The following is a 20,054-nucleotide window of genomic DNA, read 5'->3' on the forward strand; positions in this document are numbered from 1 at the left end:
GTTGATTATGTAGTTTTGGTAGGCCAAGGGTGAAATCGACTTTATATAGGCCGTCATTGTAAATAAGAATTTGTTCTTAACTGACTCGCCGAGTTAAATAAAGGTGCGATAATAAAAATAAAAACACATATATTGTCTTGAGGCCTTGGGTGTGAAAGATAACACATTGAGGTGTGCTATTTCAGTGTAATTCTTAAGCTAAAATCACGCTAAACCAGTTCAATGGGAAATTTTGAGGATTAAATGTATTAACTAAAATGTCAGACGTATTATTCCCTCCAAAATGTCAGATGTGTCTAGACTTGCATCATTCAGGTATGTTCCAAAATGCAATACCACTTCGATACTCCGGGTGACATAGTGTCCAATTCAAAAACAGTGAAGCCATTTTGGCTTATATGGACGCGTCTTTCTTTTTCCCAACGCAGTTAAGCCAAAACTACGCCCCGTTATTCAGCACAGAGACAGTGACCTTCCAAGGTAACAATTAGCTGCCTACCGTAATGCAGGCCTATTATTATCATGTTTGGTAACATTTGCCCATGTATTTATTTTCAGAGTTTGGATGAGTTGTAAAAATGTCTCAGAGAACTCTGCTGAATTCCCTCAATTGAAAATCAGCTAAATTAAATTAGGCTACTTCACGTTATTATACGGACATGTTCCTTATTAGCGTCATTTCAGCAACATTAGCGTCCTGCCAGCAGCATTAAGACTTAAAGCGTTCCCGCTTTTGCCTTCAAAATCAAAGTCTGCAGTAAAACGCTATGTGTATGATACGAAATCATAGTTAAAATTATGTTTCAAATGTAAAACTACACCAGGGAAAAATCTAAACGTGACTATTTTACCCATGCAACAGAAAATAGCAATTCACTGGAATACATATTTGACTTTAGAGGAAAACGTTTACTACCTGTCTCGCCTAAAGACTCAGTAGGGTCTCTACTAACCAAATATGTTTAATTTTGCAAGGGTACTGTGTCCTATGGACTGTTGCTAGCTTTTTACTCTGCCACGTTCATAGCCTCCTATGCAATACACTGTATTGGACTGTCTAATACCTGTCTCAGCTAAAGTGGGGTGGAAAACACTCAATATTGTGAGTTTGAACAAAAAGCTATGTCATAAGAAGTGTTTCTGGACTTTTAGCTAGTCAAACAGCTAAACTGGGGTGCCTGGACACTATACGGTTCAAATATAGCACTGTGACATAGGATGCATATAGTATATTGTCATACAAAAATACTGTGTGATGCAAAAGACAAATATCTTACAATCTTCCTTCTGATGGAGACTTTAGAAAAAAATACAACATACAATATGTTTATTCAGAAAGTCAAGAGAGATGCAAGTAAATTTGGTCCCAAAAAGTATACTTTATTCATAAAATATTACAATGACGTTAATTAATCTAATTGATCATCAACAATTACACAAGTTTCAAATTAGTTTAAAGTTTTATTGTCACGTGCACAAGTACAGTGAAATGCTGACTTGCTAGCTCTTTCCCAACAATGCAGTATTCAATAAAAAATAGTATAAAGTCTTCTTTTTTTTTTTAAACACACAAGAAACAAGTAAAAGATGAGAAAGTAAGCTATATACAGGGTCAGTACCAGGGACACTGGCGTGGTTAAGGTAGATAGGTACATGTAGGCAAGGGTAAGGAGAAAGTGACTGGTAGCAGGATAAATAATAATAACAATCAACATAGCAGCAGCATAAAGGAGCCCTAATACGAGGTTCGCACCTACCAGAACTTGCCTAGCTGAAGCGAACGTCTGTGCTTCGCATAATCCCTTAAATATACATTTGCTTGCAAAACGACGTGGTGATGAGTGTGTGAGTGTTGGTGTCAGTGTGTGTGTGTGAGTGTGTGTGCAGGAGTATCAGTACGTGCATGTGTGAGTGTATGGGTAGAGACCCCTGAGTGGCATATAGTGCAGATAGTCAGTGCAGATAGACCATGGGTGAGGATGGGCAGCTATTTTCTAGCTGTTCAAAAGTCTCAGTGCCTAGAGTCACCATTATACTCAATGAACCGGATATACACATTCTTACATAACATTAATGCAATCATCTTTTTTTCTGATAATTCATACAAAATATCATATTGTTGTGAATGAATTCATTGATGTTATCTCCAAATAGGACTGCTTAAGTGAACAAACACACATAGGGACCACAACTACTTCCATCTACTCCTCTCTTCACCATACTGAGCCGCACCAAAACCAAACCCTTAAACTACCCCTTACCCACAACCGGGTTCGTATCCTAACCTCAATCCTACCCCTTACCCTAAACCGGGTTCGTATCAAAATCCCAACCCTACCCTCCCCATACACTCATACACCACTCTTTGCCTTCTTTGAGCCCACCCGGTCTTTATTCATGTTTTGTATAGTCTGATGTTTTGACTCGTATTTTGTTATTTGTCTTTTCATTTCTATAATTGTAATGTGACTTTGGGTCCTTGAAAAGCACTAAGTCCCATGCATTATCATTATTATTATTATTATCATCATCATCTACCCGAGCTTTGAAATTCCCACAATGATTCGAAAATTCATATTTCAGAACAATGTCCACAACCTTTCCATGTAATGCCAAATACCGTAGAGACAGATATTTCTGTTGTGCGTGAAGGATGCCCTCCATTTCCTTCTCGTACTGCTTTATGGAGTGCATTATTTTAACACTCAATGTAATACTATTGCGAGCACTTTACTTTCTTTTTCATGTTTATAGCTATGGCCATCGAAGGTGCTTTTAAATGCACAGGTAATATTCAATATTTTAAAAGCCACCAATTGCTTGCTATTCTAGGTACCTTAGGCAGAACATCAATACTCTCAGAACAGAAATTCTGTAACTGTTGGCTAACAAAACATGAGATTTTACAAGATTTAGTGGGGGGTGGGTGTGTGCGTGTTGATGAGTGTGTGTGTGTGTGTGTGTACAGTACCAGTCAAAAGTTTGGACACACCTACTCATTCAAGGGTTTTTCTTTATTTTTACTATTTTCTACATTGTAAAATAATTGTGAAGACATCAAAACTATGAAATAATACATATGGAATCATGTAGTAACCAAAAAAGTGTTAAACAAATCAAAATATAGTTTATATTTGAGATTCTTCAAAGTAGCAACCCTTTGCCTTGATGGCAGCTTTGCACACTCTTGGCATTCTCTCAACCATCTTCATCTGGAATGCTTTTCCAACAGTCTTGAAGGAGTTCCCACATATGCTGAGCACTTGTTGCCTGCTTTTCCTTCACTCTGCGGTCTAACACATCCCAAACCAGTCTTTGCCCAACAAAGTGATATTAGTGTAACAGTATAACTTTAAACCGTCCCCTCGCCCCGACACGGGCGCGAACCAGGGATCCTCTGCATACATCAACAACTGACACCCACGAAGCGTCGTTACCAATCGCTCCACAAAAGCCGCGCCCCTTGCAGAGCAAGGGGAAACCCTACTTCAAGTCTCAGAGCAAGTGACGTAACCGATTGAAACGCTATTAGCGCGTACCCGCTAACTAGCTAGCCATTTCACATCCGTTACACTCACCCCCCTTTCAACCTCCTCCTTTTCCGCAGCAACCAGTGATCCGGGTCAACAGCATCAATGTAACAGTATAACTTTAGACCGTCCCCTCGCCCCGACACGGGCGTGAACCAGGGACCCTCTGCACACATCAACAACTGACACCCATGAAGCGTCGTTACCCATCGCTCCACAAAAGCCGCGGCCCTTGCAGAGCAAGGGGCAACACTACTTCTAGGTTTCAGAGCAAGTGACGTAACTGATTGAAACACTAGTAGCGCGTACCCGCTAACTAGCCATTTCACATCCGTTACATTAGGATATATAAGTTATCCTGTATGAGCTTTTGTGACAAATACAATTCATTGTTACAGGTGTCAAGCTTATGGGCATGTGGCAGCATTGTGTAGGAGGGAGGTTCCTAGGTGTGAGAAGTGTGCAGAAGGACATGAGACAAAGGAATGTGTAGCATTGGGGAAAGTAGTAGTATGTGTTAATTGTAGGGGTGCCCATGGGGCTGGGGATCAGAAATGTCCCGTGCGAGAGAGGCAGGTTGAGGTTTCCTGGGTTAGAGTAGTGCAGAAGTTGTCATATGCTGAGGCAGTGAAGAAAGAAGAGGAAGTCGGGTCAAGGGATCCTGAGAGGAGTGGTGTGAGTAGCAGATATGTACTAGTAAAGAAGGATAGGCCAACAAGTGAACATTTTATTGGAATGGTTATCAACTGTACTGCAGGGATGGAACGTAAGTCGCAAAAAAATTGAGGTTGTGGTGGTAGCTGCGGAGAGGTATTTGGGTGCCCTAGACTTGACATCAGAAGAGTTACAGGGTGTCTTAAGTGGTGGTGGTGTCCCTTCCTTTCAGGTTGTTGGCCTGAGGTAGGACTAAATAGATTTAAATAGTGGAGTAGGGAGGTGTTATTTTTGTGTGTGTTTTTTTCAAATAAAGTACAAGGGAGTTGTACTCCAGTCTAGTAGGTGGCGGTAATGCAACATTTAGTGGATGCCAACCGCCGTTCAACCTCATCGAATAAGACGTAGTAGTAGGCGGGGAACTTTTATTTTGAAGATTTTCGAAATTCGGTGATCCAGAGGTGTTTACACTTTCATTTGGATTAGCAAATTGTAGCTACACCAACAACAGAACTACAACAATTCATAAATGTATTGAGCAACAAACACCTTCATACGGAGTATAACTGCTAGTTCAATCAAACATAAGACGCAGACCGCAATTTGTGACTGTATTAAAGCGAAAGAAGGACGAAGAGACGGAAAAATATAGATACTAGCTAGCTAACGTAAGGCTAGCAGCAAGCTGACATGAATTCTCTCGTTGGCTATGGCGTGTCCTCTGATTCTGACAGCGATGGGGATATTGGAAACAACAAGAAGTAAGTTACAATTCAGGAATATAATTTAGCAAACATTTCTTTGTGGAAGAATCATTGAAAAGATAGATGTGTGTTCCATAGAGCTCGCCAAATTGTAGTCCTAAAACCCCGGAATTAGTTAACTCAGGTTCGTTCAGACCAAGGTAAAGTTGGTTTTATATTCACACATTGACATTCAGACATTCGCCAAAAGCCATTTACAAATGTAAATATCATGAACTTATTCACCGTTTGTCACAGAATCATCCAACTAGATATGATGTATTCTATAAATGTCCAGCATACTTGTACAACCTTTGTTTTGAATACAAATTCCAGTTTTGATTAGATAGAAATACATAATATATGAAATGCAATTTAAAGCTGTATAAATCAAGAACTAATTCACCGTTTGTTACAAACATCAAACTAGGTATGATTTATTCTGTATGTTTAGCATACTTTTACAATATTCTTTTAAATGAAAAATTCCAGTTTTGATTTGATAGAGGGCAGCTGCATTAAATAGTACCCACAAAACACCAGTCTCAACGTCAACAGTGAAGAGGCGACTCCGGGATGCTGGGCTTCTAGGCAGAGTTGCAGAGAAATAGCCATATCTCTGTCCAGTGACTGTGTTCTTTTGCCCATCTTAATCTTTTATTTTTATTGGCCAGTCTGAGATATGTCTTTTTCTTTGTAACTCTGCCTAGACGGCCAGCATCCCGGAGTCACCGTGTTTTCGGGTACTATTTAATGAAGCTGCCAGTTGAGGACTTGTGAGGCGTCTGTTTCTCAAACTAGACACTCAAATGTACTTGTCCTCTTGCTCAGTTGTGTACCGGGGCTTCCCACTCCTCTTTCTATTCTGGTTAGAGCCAGTTTGCGTTGTTCTGTGAAGGGAATAGTACACAGCGTTGTACGAGATCTTCAGTTTCTTGGCAATTTTACGCACGGAATAACCTTCATTTCTCAGAACAAGAATAGACTGACGAGTTTCAGAGGAAAGTTCTTTGTTTCTGGCCATTTTGAGCCTGTAATCGAACCCACAAATGCTGATGCTCCAGATACTCAACTAGTCTATAGAAGGCCAGTTTTATTGTTTCTTTAATTAGAACAACAGTTTTCAGCCATGCTAACATAATTGCAAAAGGGTTTTCTAATGAACAATTAGCATTTCGAAATGATAAACTCGGATTAGCAAACACAACGTACCATTGGAACACAGGAGTGATTGTTGCTGATAATGGGCCTCTGTATGCCTGTGTAGATATTCCATTAAAAATTAGCCGTTTCCAGCAACAATAGTCATTTACAACATTAACAATGTCTACACTGTAATTCTGATCAATTTGATGTTATTTTAATGGACAAATGTGCTTTTATTTCAAAAACAAGGATGTTTCTAAGTGACCCCAAACTTTTGACCGGTGGAGTATGTTATGGTTCACTCTTAGTTTTCCTTATCTCCGCTGTGGAATGTCCATGTTGATCCTCTTGGTTGTCTTGGTCCTCTTGATCCATCCACCTGTCTTTTTTGTTAGTCAAACCTGACCCATTCATCCTGTAGTTTTTTCCTGTAATCTAATTTAATATGACTGAAGATGCAGAATTTTATGCCAGGCCCCTTCTAATAGGGTATAAAAGACTCGTTAGAACTTTGACCACACGCCCTCTAGACTGAATTTTTATTTAAAACAAAAGTTGTAAAAGTATGCTAGACATTTATAGAAAAGATCATGCGTAGTTTGGTGTTTCTGTGACAAACGGTGAATTAGTTATTGATTTATACTGCTTTAAATGGCATTTTATAGATTTTATGTATTTCCGTCAAATCAACACTGGAATGTTTATTCAAAACAAAGGTCATAAAAGTATGCTAGACATTTATAGAATAAACCATATCTATTTGTCTTTTTCTGTGACAATCAGTTAATTAGTTATTGATTTTTACAATTTTAAATGGCTTTTGGCGAATGTCTGTTGAATGTCTGAATGTTTTAATATAAAACGTTACTTTACCTCTGGTTCGTTCAGCCATTCCTATGGGGAAAGAATAGGGGTTGTGGATAAATGCAGAAAATAAGGTTTAGGAGATCTTATACGATTTGTTCTAATGAGGTAATATCAGTCAGTTTTATTTAATTTAACCTTTGATTTTATCAGGGAGTCATATTGAGACCAAGATCTCTTTTACCGATGAGCTCCGAATTGCATACATTACAGACAATACACACATCAAAACATATACACAAAATATAAGCAGAAATCAAAAACATGGTCATAAAAACCCCCCCACATTCATCAGTAATAAGGTCCTCGATCAGCTTTCTGAATTGCCCTAGAGGCACCTAAACATTATTTTAAGAACATTTAGAAGATTGGTCCACAAAAAAGGTGCTTGAAAGCTGATTTACCTAACTCAGTAGAGACCAAAGGAATTTCCAGAGTTAGCCATCCCTGAGACCAGGTGTGGTAACTCAAATGTCTAAAGTTTAGTAAAGATGTTCGGTACAGTGGGACTTTTTGTAAAAGGGCTTTTATAAACGAGAACATAGCAATGTATCAACCTACGTGACATCAAACGAGGGCCAACCAACTTTCTGGTAGAGAATGCAGTGATGAGTCCTAAAATTGTCTCCTGTAATAAAGCGCAGTGCGCTATGATAAGCTGCATCTAACGGCTTTAATGAAGTGGCAGCTGTGTTCCTATAGATGACGTCGCCATAGTCTAGGACCGATAGGAACAGCATCTATTTCTATAGAAGAAGCCCGTTTTTTTTATTCTCCGCTTCTGAACTAATTTGTCGATATGCTTTTTAAAAGACAGCTTCTCATCTATCCAGACGCCCAGCTATTTGTAAGCAGGGACACGATCGATATGGACGCCATCCAAAGAACGTATGCTTAAATCATCAGAGTTATTTTAATGCGCTCTAGAGAAGTTTAGTTTTACCTGTGTTCATTACTCGTTTCAGGTCAATCAAGTTTTTCTGTAGTACAATGAAGGCAGACTAGTTCAGACAGAGCCTGCTCAACCGTGGGGGCGATAGCAACACTATCATTGGCATATTAAGTGCAGGTTGTAATTGAATGTAAACAGTCAAAAGTACAGGACCCAAAATCGACGACTGCGGGACACCTTCTTTAATATCCCGGGAAACCTGATTTAACACCGTTAAGTAGATACACATTGTGTTCTATCTGTCATGTTATTTTTAAACCAGTTGCATGCAGCCTGGTCTAAACCATTTTGAGGAAAGCCTCTGGATTAGCAGTGAGTGATCAAAAATATGGAAAGCCTTTGACAGGTCAATGAAGAGGGCAGCAAAAGGTTGCCTTTTATCCATACAGTTAACCGCTAAAATATTTGAATCCATTATTAATTCTCGGCTAAGATCTTTACACTACAGCTAGTATACCAATCCGTTTATACATGTTGTTTATTTGAAGGACTGAGAGCAAGGTGGATGGGGAGACCCAGAAGAAGGGCCGCAATTTCCTCCTAGAGTCCGGGTCAGCCTCCAGTGAGTCAGACTGTGACTTCAACCCAGAGGAAGAGGTGGACCCCGTATCTCAACTTATACTTAAATGCCCTCCTCCTGCCTGTATGGCACCCCCCTCTGAGTCCCGGACCCCTCTCCTCCCCGCACCCCCTAGTTCCCTCTCCCACAAACTCCCCCCTCCACCCCTCGGGGCCTCGTCCAAGAGTGGCGTATTCGCCAACCCCTTCAAGGCGCAAGCCGACCAGAAGCTCAACGTCTTGCAGAAGCACGTCCCTCTCACTCTGCTGGCTCGACCCTCCCAGATAGGAGGCAAGAGGATGTGCGTGGCGTACAGGAAGGACGGACGCTGCAGGTTCGGGATCAAATGCAAGTTTGCCCATGACAGCGACCTCCAGAGCTCCATCATTCCCAATGACTATGACCCTCCTGCGGGTGACGATCCCGGATCGGACCAAGCTGACACCAACGCGGGGGGCTTTTCATACATGGGTCGCCAGAACTTTCACGACAACCAGGGAGGAGACCCTGAAGAGAAGGGTCAGCAGTCTAGGAAGAGGAGAGTAGGGCTGAGTAACACCCTAGTGCCCCCTAAAAGGTCAATGAAGAATTATGCAATGCAGAGGACGAGAGAACAGGTCAATTTGAACTGAGTGGACTTGCACAGGGATTCTGTCAGCAGCAATACACTGTGTGTGTGTGTGTGTGTGTGTGTGTGTGTGTGTGTGTGTGTGTGTGTGTGTGTGTGTGTGTGTGTGTGTGTGTGTGTGTGTGTGTGTGTGTGTGTGTGTGTGTGTGTGTGTGTGTGTGTGTCGTTATAGTGTGTGACAGAGAAAATGGGAATGTGTTCCAATTTTGTACCCTTATTCTGCACTCATTTACTCCCCCTCATGGATGTAAAAGGAATGGACTGGTGTAAAATAGGGTGGAATTGAGTGCAAACTTCTGTTAGAAGAGAATATAATCAGACCACAGCCAGAGAGCATTCTATAGGATACCTATAGCACACCTCCAAACTTCTGTCCAGTACATATACTTGAGATTGGTAGTTTCTACATGACACGTTTTTGTAGTTTCATTGAAAACACATTCCTTTCTGTTAGAAACTGTCCATTGGAAATATAAGCTACAATTTATCATTGTTAAATAAATGCTTTAAAATGTCTGTAACTTGTGTTTGTGATCACTTAATGATGAATGGGCATAGGAACTGGCGACACGGATAAAGTTATGGATCGAGTTTAGGAACATATAGAATGATTGATTTAAATTGGATTTAAACGGTTGAAAGAAGAGGCATCACAGGGTTACTTGTTTGGATCAGTTGCAACACACTCCGGCTTCAGTCACAATGTAAAGCACACACGCTAAGCTCCTGCTGTTTGGGATGCATCTATTGGAGCTTCTACACACCGGTGGATGACGCTTCTCTTTTGGAGTCCAAAGCCCCAAAAACTGCAATGAAAGCCAAGATCGAGCGGAACTGACAGCGGGCTCGGATGCCGAGGCAAGTCCCGACTGGCTCGTAGACTATTGGCAGGAGAGGGTGGTGGCACCTCGGCTAAAGTCGCAAAACACAGTCGACTTTGGAGGAGGGTTCTTCATCGATGAAGACGAGGGACAGGAGGAGCTAAGGTGGCGCATCAACCAGGTATGTACATTTTATAACTCGTCAAACATTGCAGGAGGCAGCGTGGTCATATCTGTTGCGTTATGTCAGCGTCTCATCTCTCAAAGATGTCAGATGTGTAACAGAAAAAGATGTATTGATTCGTGCCACAGCAAATGCCAGTGGCCAAGTGGAGTCAGTTTCTTTCTATAGCCTAGCTACCTGAAACAATGGCCATGATTAAATGGTTTACGGCAGTGACAACCAGCCACTATCTGAATGACTTAAGAAGCTCCGTTATTTTTTTTATTTTTTTTTAATCCATTGCTTTATCGGCATGATGTAATGATGTAAATATTGCCGAAGTGTACTTTGGAAATTTGAATAATTTAACCAATATCGATAACAAACAAAAATGATCAAGATTGTAACAAAAAACAGGATAATCAATAACAATAGTCAAGTGTGTTTTTCTTTTTATTACTAGGGCTCCTTGGCTGACTGACTCCTAGCACTCTCTGCATTGATTGTAAGTTGCTCTTGATACGAGCGTCTGCTAAATGACTAAAATATCAAATGTACTAGAAGTGTAGACAGTGTTGAGTTAGCCTGGGCGCCATGTCTTCTTGGTCGGACAATTCCACAAGCAGTTGGCTAGAGAGCAGAAACGCTCCTTAGAGGCGGGGTGCTCCGAGGAGGCTAAGGAGTACGGAGAGAACAGGGAGGTGCAGAAACGCTCCTTAGAGGCGGGGTGCTCCGAGGAGGCGAAGGAGTACGGAGAGAACAGGGAGGTGCAGAAACGCTCCTTAGAGGCGGGGTGCTCCGAGGAGGCGAAGGAGTACGGAGAGAACAGGGAGGTGCAGAAACGCTCCTTAGAGGCGGGGTGCTCCGAAGAGGCTAAGGAGTACGGAGAGAACAGGGAGGTGCAGAAACGCTCCTTAGAGGCGGGGTGCTCCGAGGAGGCGAAGGAGTACGGAGAGAACAGGGAAGCGCTTCAACAAAAAGGTCAGTAACACTTTTTTTTTGTGAACCATTTTTAATAAACATGAATTAAATACTGGGATTGGGACAGACAATATTCTTTACAGACAACAGAACGACTGTTCTGATCCTCACTCGGACACACGGCCACTCATATGTCACCTAATATAGATAAAACCTACCAGCTCCAGTGGATTGTGGGAAGCGGGTGATGTAGTTTTTGTTTCTTTACTGATTTAAAAGCACCTGCTCACGGAGCTTGCCAAGTATCACTTGTGTTTATTCAGCTTAGTGTACATATTAAATGGATTGGATTGTTATTTACTCTGTTGTGAACAGAGCTGTGTCTTGCAGTGAGGAGCAGCGTGTGGACAAAGGACACCAGTGCTCACCAGCACGAGTACGGCCCTGAGGAACTAGTGGATGAAGAGGAGGATCTCTACAGGAAGGTCTGTAACACCTGTGGACACGAACTGACCTATGAGAAGATGTAGCTTAGTGTCCTTTAAACCTTATCTCGGCGGCCCACAGTGTGAGTTAGTTTTTTGTGGACCACCAGACACGAAACTGAGATTCAAATAACTTACTATGTACTTGACCCAAATCCTTGCTGAAGCAAGGAGGCAGGCCTTCCTGAAATCTTATACATGCCATACACAATGTGGCCACAAGAGGGCAGACATACATGAACATTCCTCTACATGTTATGCTGCTCAGAAGCTGGGGATATCTGTCATACTATAAAATATCAACTTGAATCATTTCCCTTTTATATTGACCATCCAGGATGTATAAGGATCTATGTCTGAAAAATGTGATGTTAATAGTTGAATTACTGTTGATGAATAAAGCCATGGTTTCAATCGGGAGTGGACAGTGGTAGATCCGAAAGCGGTTGAAGTCTTCTCCGATTGAGCCGTCATATGCAGCATTTACTTGGAATGTGATTTCGGTGACCTCTGTAACATTGCCATAAACTGGCCATCTCATGCCTGATCTACTGGCTTGATTCAATCAGATCAAGTGATAGCCTACACCCGCTTAGCTGGTGTTTCGGTGGTGTAACTACGTTAGAGCTGTCAAATCAGTGAGCAGCTGCTCGTGGGGTCATTGTCACAAAGACACACCCGTCCCACTTGCATTAGATGTTCAGAATGAGAAAGTGCAGGCTATATTAAAACAATGAGACTCAGAAATTCTCATTTTGAAATACTGGTATCATGAGAACCAGAGGAGGATGGTGGGAGGGGCTCATTGTAAAGACTGGAATGGAATATTGGAACCGAGTCAAACACACGGGAACAACGTGTTTGATTCTATTCCAGCCATTACAATGATGTCCTGTGTGAATTTAAGTATGCTCTCTCTAATTCTCTCGGAGGACCTGAGCCCTAGGACCATGCTTCAGGACTACCTGGCATGATGACTCCTTGTCCAGGTCCAGTCCACCTGGCTGTGCTGCTGCTCCAGTTTCAACTGTTCTGCCTGTGGCTATGGAACACTGACCTGTTCACCGGACGTGCTACCTGTCCCAGACCTGCTGTTTTCAACTCTCTCAGGAACGGTAGAGATACTCTCAATGATCGGCTATGAAAAGCCAACTGACATTTACTCCTGAGGTGCTCACCTGTTGCACCCTCGACAACTACTGTGATTATTATTATTTGACCATGCTGGTCATTTATGAACATCTTCTGTTATCTCCACCTGGCACAGCCAGAAGAGGACTGGCCACCCGTCATAGCCTGGTTCCTCTCTAGGGAGTTTTTCCTAGTCACCGTGCTTCTACACCTGCATTGCTTGCTGTTTGGGGTTTTAGGCTGGGTTTCTGTACAGCACTTTGATATAGCAGCTGATGTAAGAAGGGCTGCATAAATTTGATTTGAATGAGCCCATCCTCCTATAGCTCCTCCCACCAGCCTCTGATAAACACTAATCTAACACACAAACACAGAAGGCCAGTTGACGGGTATAGATGGCTACATCACTTTATGTTCAAAGGCAGCAACTCACACACACAACTGCCCTGATGGGGGTAGATCTAAAAAGCTACCAAAAGTGACTATAAATACATATCTGTGATCCTATATATTTCAAATTATGCCACAATACATTAGGAGAGGGACATAGCTAGACCTCTCCCCTAATTACTTGTCTTTCCACATCGTTCCCAGTTTCCCCGAACCACAATCCAGACTGAATCATGTTATTTCACTTTCCTAATTAGTGACAGTACAGTGAAACAGCTGAATTCTGTTTGAATTTCCAGGCTAGTCCCCCCCCACCCACCCACCCACCCACACAGAGTAGTCTAGATAAGTACATGTTGCATGTGTACTTCTGTGGCATCAGTCAAGACATCCCCCTCTTCTACTCCGTCTCCCTCTCCGCCCCCTTCCCAAACTACCTCTCCCTCCCCTACAGTCTCACACTGTTGAAGGGTGTTAGCAGAAGGAGAGGAGGCAGAGAGAACAGAATCGTCCAGAGTGTAGCTTTCGCTACAACCCACAGTGGTTGGGTCCTGAAGCTGAATGTCCTGAGTTTGGGGCAGAGGTTGGGGTTGGACCTGGGCCATGAGAGGGAGGTTGGCGGTAGAAATATGGGAGCTACTCTGGAGGGTTTGAAGTTGCTGGGGGGTGGCTAACAGGGGGATCTGCTGGAGATGGGTCTGCGATCCGTCGACGGTCTGGAAGGTCATGTGGAGAATCTGCGGCTGCTGATTCTGCTGATAAGACTGCAGGGTCATTTGTTGGAGCTGGTGGGGCTGATGCTGCTGGGTTACCACCGAGCTGGAATGAAGGGCCAGTTGCTGGATCTGGGCCTGCTGCTGCTGCTGCGACTGCTGCTGCGGGGAAGCGGCTGCCACCTGCTGAACAAAATGAAGGGGCATCTGGAGCTGGAGGGTGTGGTGGGGTTGCTGCTGGGTGTCGGAGGGCGATGGGGGGTCGATGGGAGACAGGGCAATGGTTAGGGGCATCTGCATGGCATGGAGGCCCTGGTCCTGACTCACTACTACCACCTGGTGGCTCACCTGACCCATCTGAGCTACCTGTTGCCCCATGTGGGTCACTTGTTCGCCCACTTGGGTCACCTGCCCCAGCGGAGCCACCTGTTGCCCCACTTGAGTCATCTGCTGGGCGGGCTCCAGTCGTACCAGCTCCCCCTGGTTCCCGACAGAACCCATTCCAGAGGCCTCCAGCAGGGAGGCGGGGGTAGTGATGAGGGCCCCTGCGTTGGCCGCCAGGGCCTCGGCGATGAGCACCTCTGGGTGGCTCTTAGCCTTGTGGGCCACCACACTGTCCTTCTTCTCAAACTTCTTGTTACAGATGGAGCAGGAGAACTGGTAGGTGGCATCAGCGTCGTGTTTCTTCATGTGCCAATTGAGGGAGGCCTTCTGGCGGCAGGTGAAGCCGCAGATCTCACATCTACAGGAAGTGAGGGAGAGAAGTAGAATGTAAGAAAAAAGGAGGGGGGTACATTCAGGGGGTCAGATGAGGTGCAGGTACGGACAGGTGCGACATTTACAGTTGAAGTTGGAAGTCTACATACACATAGGTTGGAGTCATTAATACTAGTTTTTCAAACACCACAAATTTCTTGTTAACAAACTATATAGTTTTGGCAAGTCAGTTAGGACATCTACTTTGTGCATGACAAGTAATTTTTCCAATAATTGTTTACAGACAGATTATTTCACTTAATCACAATTCCAGTGGGTCAGAAGTTTACATACATTAAGTAGACTGTGCCTTTAAACAGCTTGGAAAATTCTGTCATCTAGTCTGATGAAACAAAAATAGAACTGTTTGGCCATAATGACCATCGTTATGTTTGGAGGAAAAGGGGGGAGGCTTGCAAGCCGAAGTTCACCATCCCAACCGTGAAGAACAGGGTGGCAGCATCATGTTGTGGGGGTGCTTTGCTGCAGGAGGGACTGGTGCACTTCCCAAAATAGATGGTATCATGAGGAGGGAAATTGTGTATATATTGAAGCAACATCTCAAGACATCAGTCAGGAAGTTAAAGCTTGGTCGCAAATGGGTCTTCCAAATGGACAATGACCCCAAGCATACTTCCAAAGTTATGGCAAAATGGCTTAAGGACAACAAAGTTCAGGTATTGGAGTGGCCATCAGAAAGCCCTGACCTCAATCCTACAGAGAATTTGTGAGCAAAACTGAAAAAGCGTGTGCGAGCAAGGTGGCCTACAAACCTGACTCAGTTACACCAGCTCTGTCAGGAGGATAGGGCTGAAATTCAACCAACTTATTGTGGGAAGCTACCCGAAACATTTGACCCAAGTTAAACAATTTAAAGGCAATGCTACCAAATACTAATTGAGTATGTAAACTTCTGACCCACTGCTAATGTGATGAAAGAAATAAAAGCTGCAATAAATCACTCTACTATTATTCAGACATTTCACATTCTTAAAATAAAGTGGTGATCCTAACTGACCTAAGACAGGGAATTTTTACTAGGATTAAATGTCAGGAATTGTGAAAAACTGAGTTTAAATGTATTTGGCTAAGGTGTATGTAAACTTAAAATAAATGGCATTAAATGGAAATAAATGGAATTAATGAACAACCAGGCAAACAAGTAAATGAGGTTGGAGATGGAAACTCACTGCAGTGGTTTCTCTCCGGTGTGGATCATGCGGTGCACGGCCAGATTGTGGGAGCTCTTGAAGGCGCGGGCGCAGAACTCGCAGATGTAGTCCCTCTGGTCTGAGAGAGGGAATAGAGTGAGTTAGCAGTAGCTAAACACAGAAAACAATGACAGGTCAAGCGCTGGTTGTGTGTGATTGTGTATATATAATGTACCTGTGTGTGAATGTAAATGTTAAGTGAGGTAGTTAGACATCGTATTCAGTGTGGGTGTATGTGGATCTCTCCGTGTGTGTTTACCTGTGTGGTGCTTGGCATGGCGAAGTAGCTGTTTCTGCAGCCTGAAGAGTCTTCCACAGGATGGGTGAGGACATACAAACTTCTTCTTCAACAGGTGCTGGTACTTAATATGGTGCTGGGAATTACAGGAAAAAGAGAGTCAGAGAGAGATGAAGGATGGGGAAAAAAGCTAAATACTACTCACCAGTGTTGGGATCAATTCCATTTCCACACCCAATTCAGGAAGTGAAATTGAAATTCAATTGCATGCATTGAAAAAAATTCTGCATTGAAATCGACCCCAACCCTGTTCATGCACAACTCAATCTTAGAATAGCTTGGGTGCTTAGTCGTCGCCATGGCGACCACTACAGTTGCTATGGCAGACCTGCAGGTAGCGAGGGTGAGCCAGGACTGTGCCACACCCCTCCATCTCACAACGCACGTACTGCACCGGGGGCTTCTTCCTGTGGGGGCGGGACATGACAGAACTGTCAATCATGTGGGTCAATCATCATGTATGTCAGAGGTGAGGGTTTGGCTTTTATACATATGATTTCACTAATGTTTTGTTAGTTGACTGTAAAAAAATATATATATAGAAAGCGTATTGTTGCAGTTGAACAGCAATGTCAACTTTACCTTCTTTTCGGGAGCCGGGGACTTTTATCATCTTTCCTTCGCCTGCCTCTCCTGAGGGAAATGGAGAAAATAAGAGAAGTTGGAGAACTCTATTCAAGCAAGGAGTTAAATCAAGAGACCAAACCAATGCCAGATCCAATTAAAATGTCCATTATTGTGAAAGAAGTCTGCCCTTGCACACCCTTCCTTTAAAGTCTGCAATTGCACACTCTCCGTTATGGATTTAACAAATGGTGGAAACGCCAGCCACTTCCAATGCTTTTAAATACATGATGGGGAGAGTGAAAGTACACTTTGGGAGAAGGTTGGAGAATGGGGGGGGGCTTACTTTCTGGGCACATCCCCCTCTCCAAACTCATTCTCCAGCTTCACATCTGTGCCCTCTATCTTGATTCCTGGCTCCTTCTCTTTCTGTCTTGGAGGGGGTTTGCGCCGCGGTTTGGGGACATCCCTGAGAGACGGAGGATCCATTTGGAAGGTCAACAGACAGGTCACATGGGTAAAACAAACATTTATATGCATGCACACACACACACCCATTCACACAAAGGGAATAATTCATTGGAGCTGACATACACACACTCACAAATGGAATGCATTACGACAGACACATATACACACACACCTAGTAGTCTCAGCCTCTGGGTTGTAGCTCTGGTCGTTGAGGTCATCTCTGAAGGGAATGTCCTCGTCACTGCTGATTACCTCCTCCCCACTGTAACGACCACAGTGATTAAACTCATAGCCTTACACACACAATGATCCTACCACACCTCCACTAGCTAAACATTTGTGGACCATTGATTATTGCCTATTCTGATCAACACACACTGCTGTCTCGCCAACATTACCTCTGTGACTGTGGCTGGAAGCTGAGGTCTTTTGGGTCATCTTGGAAAGGAGGCTCATCTTCTCCTCCCAAGAGAACATCTTCCTCATTCTCCTCTTTTTTCTCACTGAGGCGAGAGGAGTCAGTGTTACTACGGCAGCACAGAGAGACACACACACACACACACACACACACACACACACACGAGATGAGAAAGAATGTGTGTGTATACTCACATCCCAAATGTCTTCTTTTCGACAATCTTTGCCTCCACTGGAAAAATAAATCACATAATGCCAATATTACAATTTAATTGGGCTTTTCAGGATGACACATTCCTCTCCGTCTCGGGAACGGCCCAACCCCCACAGAATAGAGGTAACTGACCAGAAATCGAACCCCAGGTGTCCATGCAACCCAAGTCCTTGTTAGCCCAGACAGTTTAATCTCAAACACAATTTAGCTGGTTGGTGTGCCTACCGGTTGGGGTGTCGGTGCCAGGCTCACTCTTGCACACAAGTTTGGCGGACCCCCTGGCACCCCGGGCAGAAGGGGCCTTGGCACGCGCCTGAGCATTCTGTGGGTGAGGGGGGGCTGGAAGGGGCAAAGTGAGTGCCATCATACACACCTTGAATTAGAATACTGCAACAAGTCTTATTAGTTTGTTACTGTAGACACATGTCTGTAGTTTATCAAGCAATGTATGAGGGTGGTCACCTACCTTGAACAGTGGGTTTCTTTGGGTCCCCTGAGCTGCAGAAAAAGATAGTTATTAAAATAGTGAACTTCTTGGCTAACTGTTAATCTAGCTATGTACAATGTGACATCATCATGAGTTGATGTCATTCAAGACTGCTACATACAGGTCACAATTTGACAAAACCGCTCCCACCAGGAATGAGGAGAGAACAGGTAAAGTACATTAGACATTAAAAAACAGGTATTACCCCTCCCCATTCCTCCTCCCTTTTATAAAAGGAACTGTGCTGGAATACGTACATTTCAGAGAATAAAATTAGCAGCAATGCATGCAACCGGTTTTATGGCATTAAAATGTTGACAAGCAAACTTGGCTGGCTAACAATTTCACAGGCATTTAAAGATGTTACGTGTATTAAAGAGGACACGGCTATTTTGCAATGTATGGTGTACTAAAGGCGTATACGAACGTACTCATGAGCTTGACTACTGTCGTCATTCCCGACCTCTTCTGTACTCTCTGTTGGAGCTGCGGAGGAGGCATTTTTCCTGGGTCGTGGACAAGCAGCCTTCCTCCTGCGGTTTACGGCTTTGTCAGGGCTCGATTCTTCTGCATCGTCACTCTTCTCGCTCTGCAACCAAGCTGGTACCGTTCGTGTAGACCGGTCTCGTAACACTCGCCCAGAACTCGGAGTGCCTGCTGTTGCTCCATTCGTACACGGTGAAGGAGAAACCCCCTTCTTCCGGCCGACTCCTCGGCCTCTCGAAGTCCTGCGCGGGGTGACCGCTGCACTCAAAGCCGGGGATTGGGCCGGGGCCTTGTCGTCTTCGGGCTCTTCCCTTTTGTTGTTATCGCCGATTTGCGGCTCCATCACCGCGTGTTCCTGGTTCCTACCCTTTTGTCTCGGGTCGTATTTATTACTTTCTCTGATACTGTACTGACAGGGAAAAAAATATTACATTTGATACATCGATCAAACGCTTGGATTGCTAGCTAAAGGCCGTAATCCGACTGTGACATAATTCACAGAATTCGGGCCTTGTCCGCAGATGATAAGCATTCATTTATTGATCAATATTTATTTTTTTAAACTTTCTTAATTCTTACTATAATAATAAACCAATATCCATTTTTAAAGAACCAGACACTATTTTGCATTCTTAAAGCTATAGTAAACCTAACTATTTGCACGGGCCATGTCGCGTTACCACTTTGTTGCGTCTCCTTTAAGCCAAAATGAAACCAAGGTTAAACGCATGAGCAACATATTGTTCAGCAGTTGCACAGGTTCGCAGCATCATCACCCCAAAACCTATATGTACAGACCACATAACACGTGTTGGTCCCATCATGAGTGTTTACAGATCTGTGAAATTGGACGCGCAGGAGCTGTGCAAAGAGTCCGCATGCACAGACAGCCTTTCTAGTCATGGGAAATGTAGGCCGAGTGCAAACATCATACATGCTGTGTTATCTGATTTTATTTTGAATGTAAAGTCTAATACAAAGTACAGTGAATGTAAGAGTACACTGTGTTATCCAGTCCTTTCTTTGTAAACGATACAATGTTTTATTATTTTATGTTTTTAAAGTTTTGTGTAGCCTTAAGTAGAATGACTGTTCTAAAATGAGTGGGTAGCAGACAGGGGGCGCTGTCCGGAAGCCACTACAAACAATCTCTCACAGTCTTACGTCAGAATTAGACGTTCATCCATGTTTCTCAAACATAACATTTCAAAGGTTAAGTTTAGGCATTAACTCCGAATGGTTAAAGAAGGGTTAAAGGCTTAAAACAAACATCTCAAACAACTTTCTATTGCTGGATTCAGACTTGCAACCTTCGGAATCAGAGGCCGATGCTCACTGTTGCCCCTAGTGGCTAGTTTCCAGGTAATCTCCCTACTGACTTGTATCACGGGTGACCTCGCTGACCTCTACTACATACACCGCTACTACAATTTCAAAGTACAGTATTACA

General features: G+C 43.4%; 2 protein-coding genes across 2 annotated transcripts; one reads left to right on the plus strand and one right to left on the minus strand.

The window, feature by feature from the left end:
• The first annotated feature begins 4,603 nt into the window (after positions 1 to 4,603).
• LOC129840979 (uncharacterized) lies at positions 4,604 to 9,592 on the plus strand. Its single transcript, XM_055909055.1, has 2 exons — positions 4,604 to 4,945; positions 8,378 to 9,592. The coding sequence occupies exons 1-2, from the start codon at positions 4,875 to 4,877 to the stop codon at positions 9,078 to 9,080; spliced, it is 774 nt and encodes a 257-aa protein (XP_055765030.1). The 5' UTR covers positions 4,604 to 4,874; the 3' UTR covers positions 9,081 to 9,592.
• Positions 9,593 to 13,311: 3,719 nt separating this feature from the next.
• On the minus strand, positions 13,312 to 19,399 carry LOC129840978 (E3 ubiquitin-protein ligase ZFP91-like). The gene is made up of 12 exons (XM_055909054.1): positions 18,550 to 19,399; positions 18,098 to 18,129; positions 17,857 to 17,970; positions 17,613 to 17,649; positions 17,399 to 17,503; positions 17,173 to 17,262; positions 16,876 to 16,998; positions 16,548 to 16,598; positions 16,294 to 16,372; positions 15,927 to 16,041; positions 15,647 to 15,746; positions 13,312 to 14,442 (listed from the first exon to the last, which is right to left on the minus strand). Exons 1-12 carry the CDS (start codon positions 18,945 to 18,947, stop codon positions 13,329 to 13,331), a joined length of 2,358 nt encoding a protein of 785 aa, XP_055765029.1. The 5' UTR covers positions 18,948 to 19,399; the 3' UTR covers positions 13,312 to 13,328.
• Between the last annotated feature and the right edge of the window lie 655 nt (positions 19,400 to 20,054).

The sequence above is a fragment of the Salvelinus fontinalis genome, chromosome 42 (assembly GCF_029448725.1).
Source record: "Salvelinus fontinalis isolate EN_2023a chromosome 42, ASM2944872v1, whole genome shotgun sequence".
In the NCBI taxonomy this organism is placed as follows: domain Eukaryota; kingdom Metazoa; phylum Chordata; class Actinopteri; order Salmoniformes; family Salmonidae; genus Salvelinus; species Salvelinus fontinalis.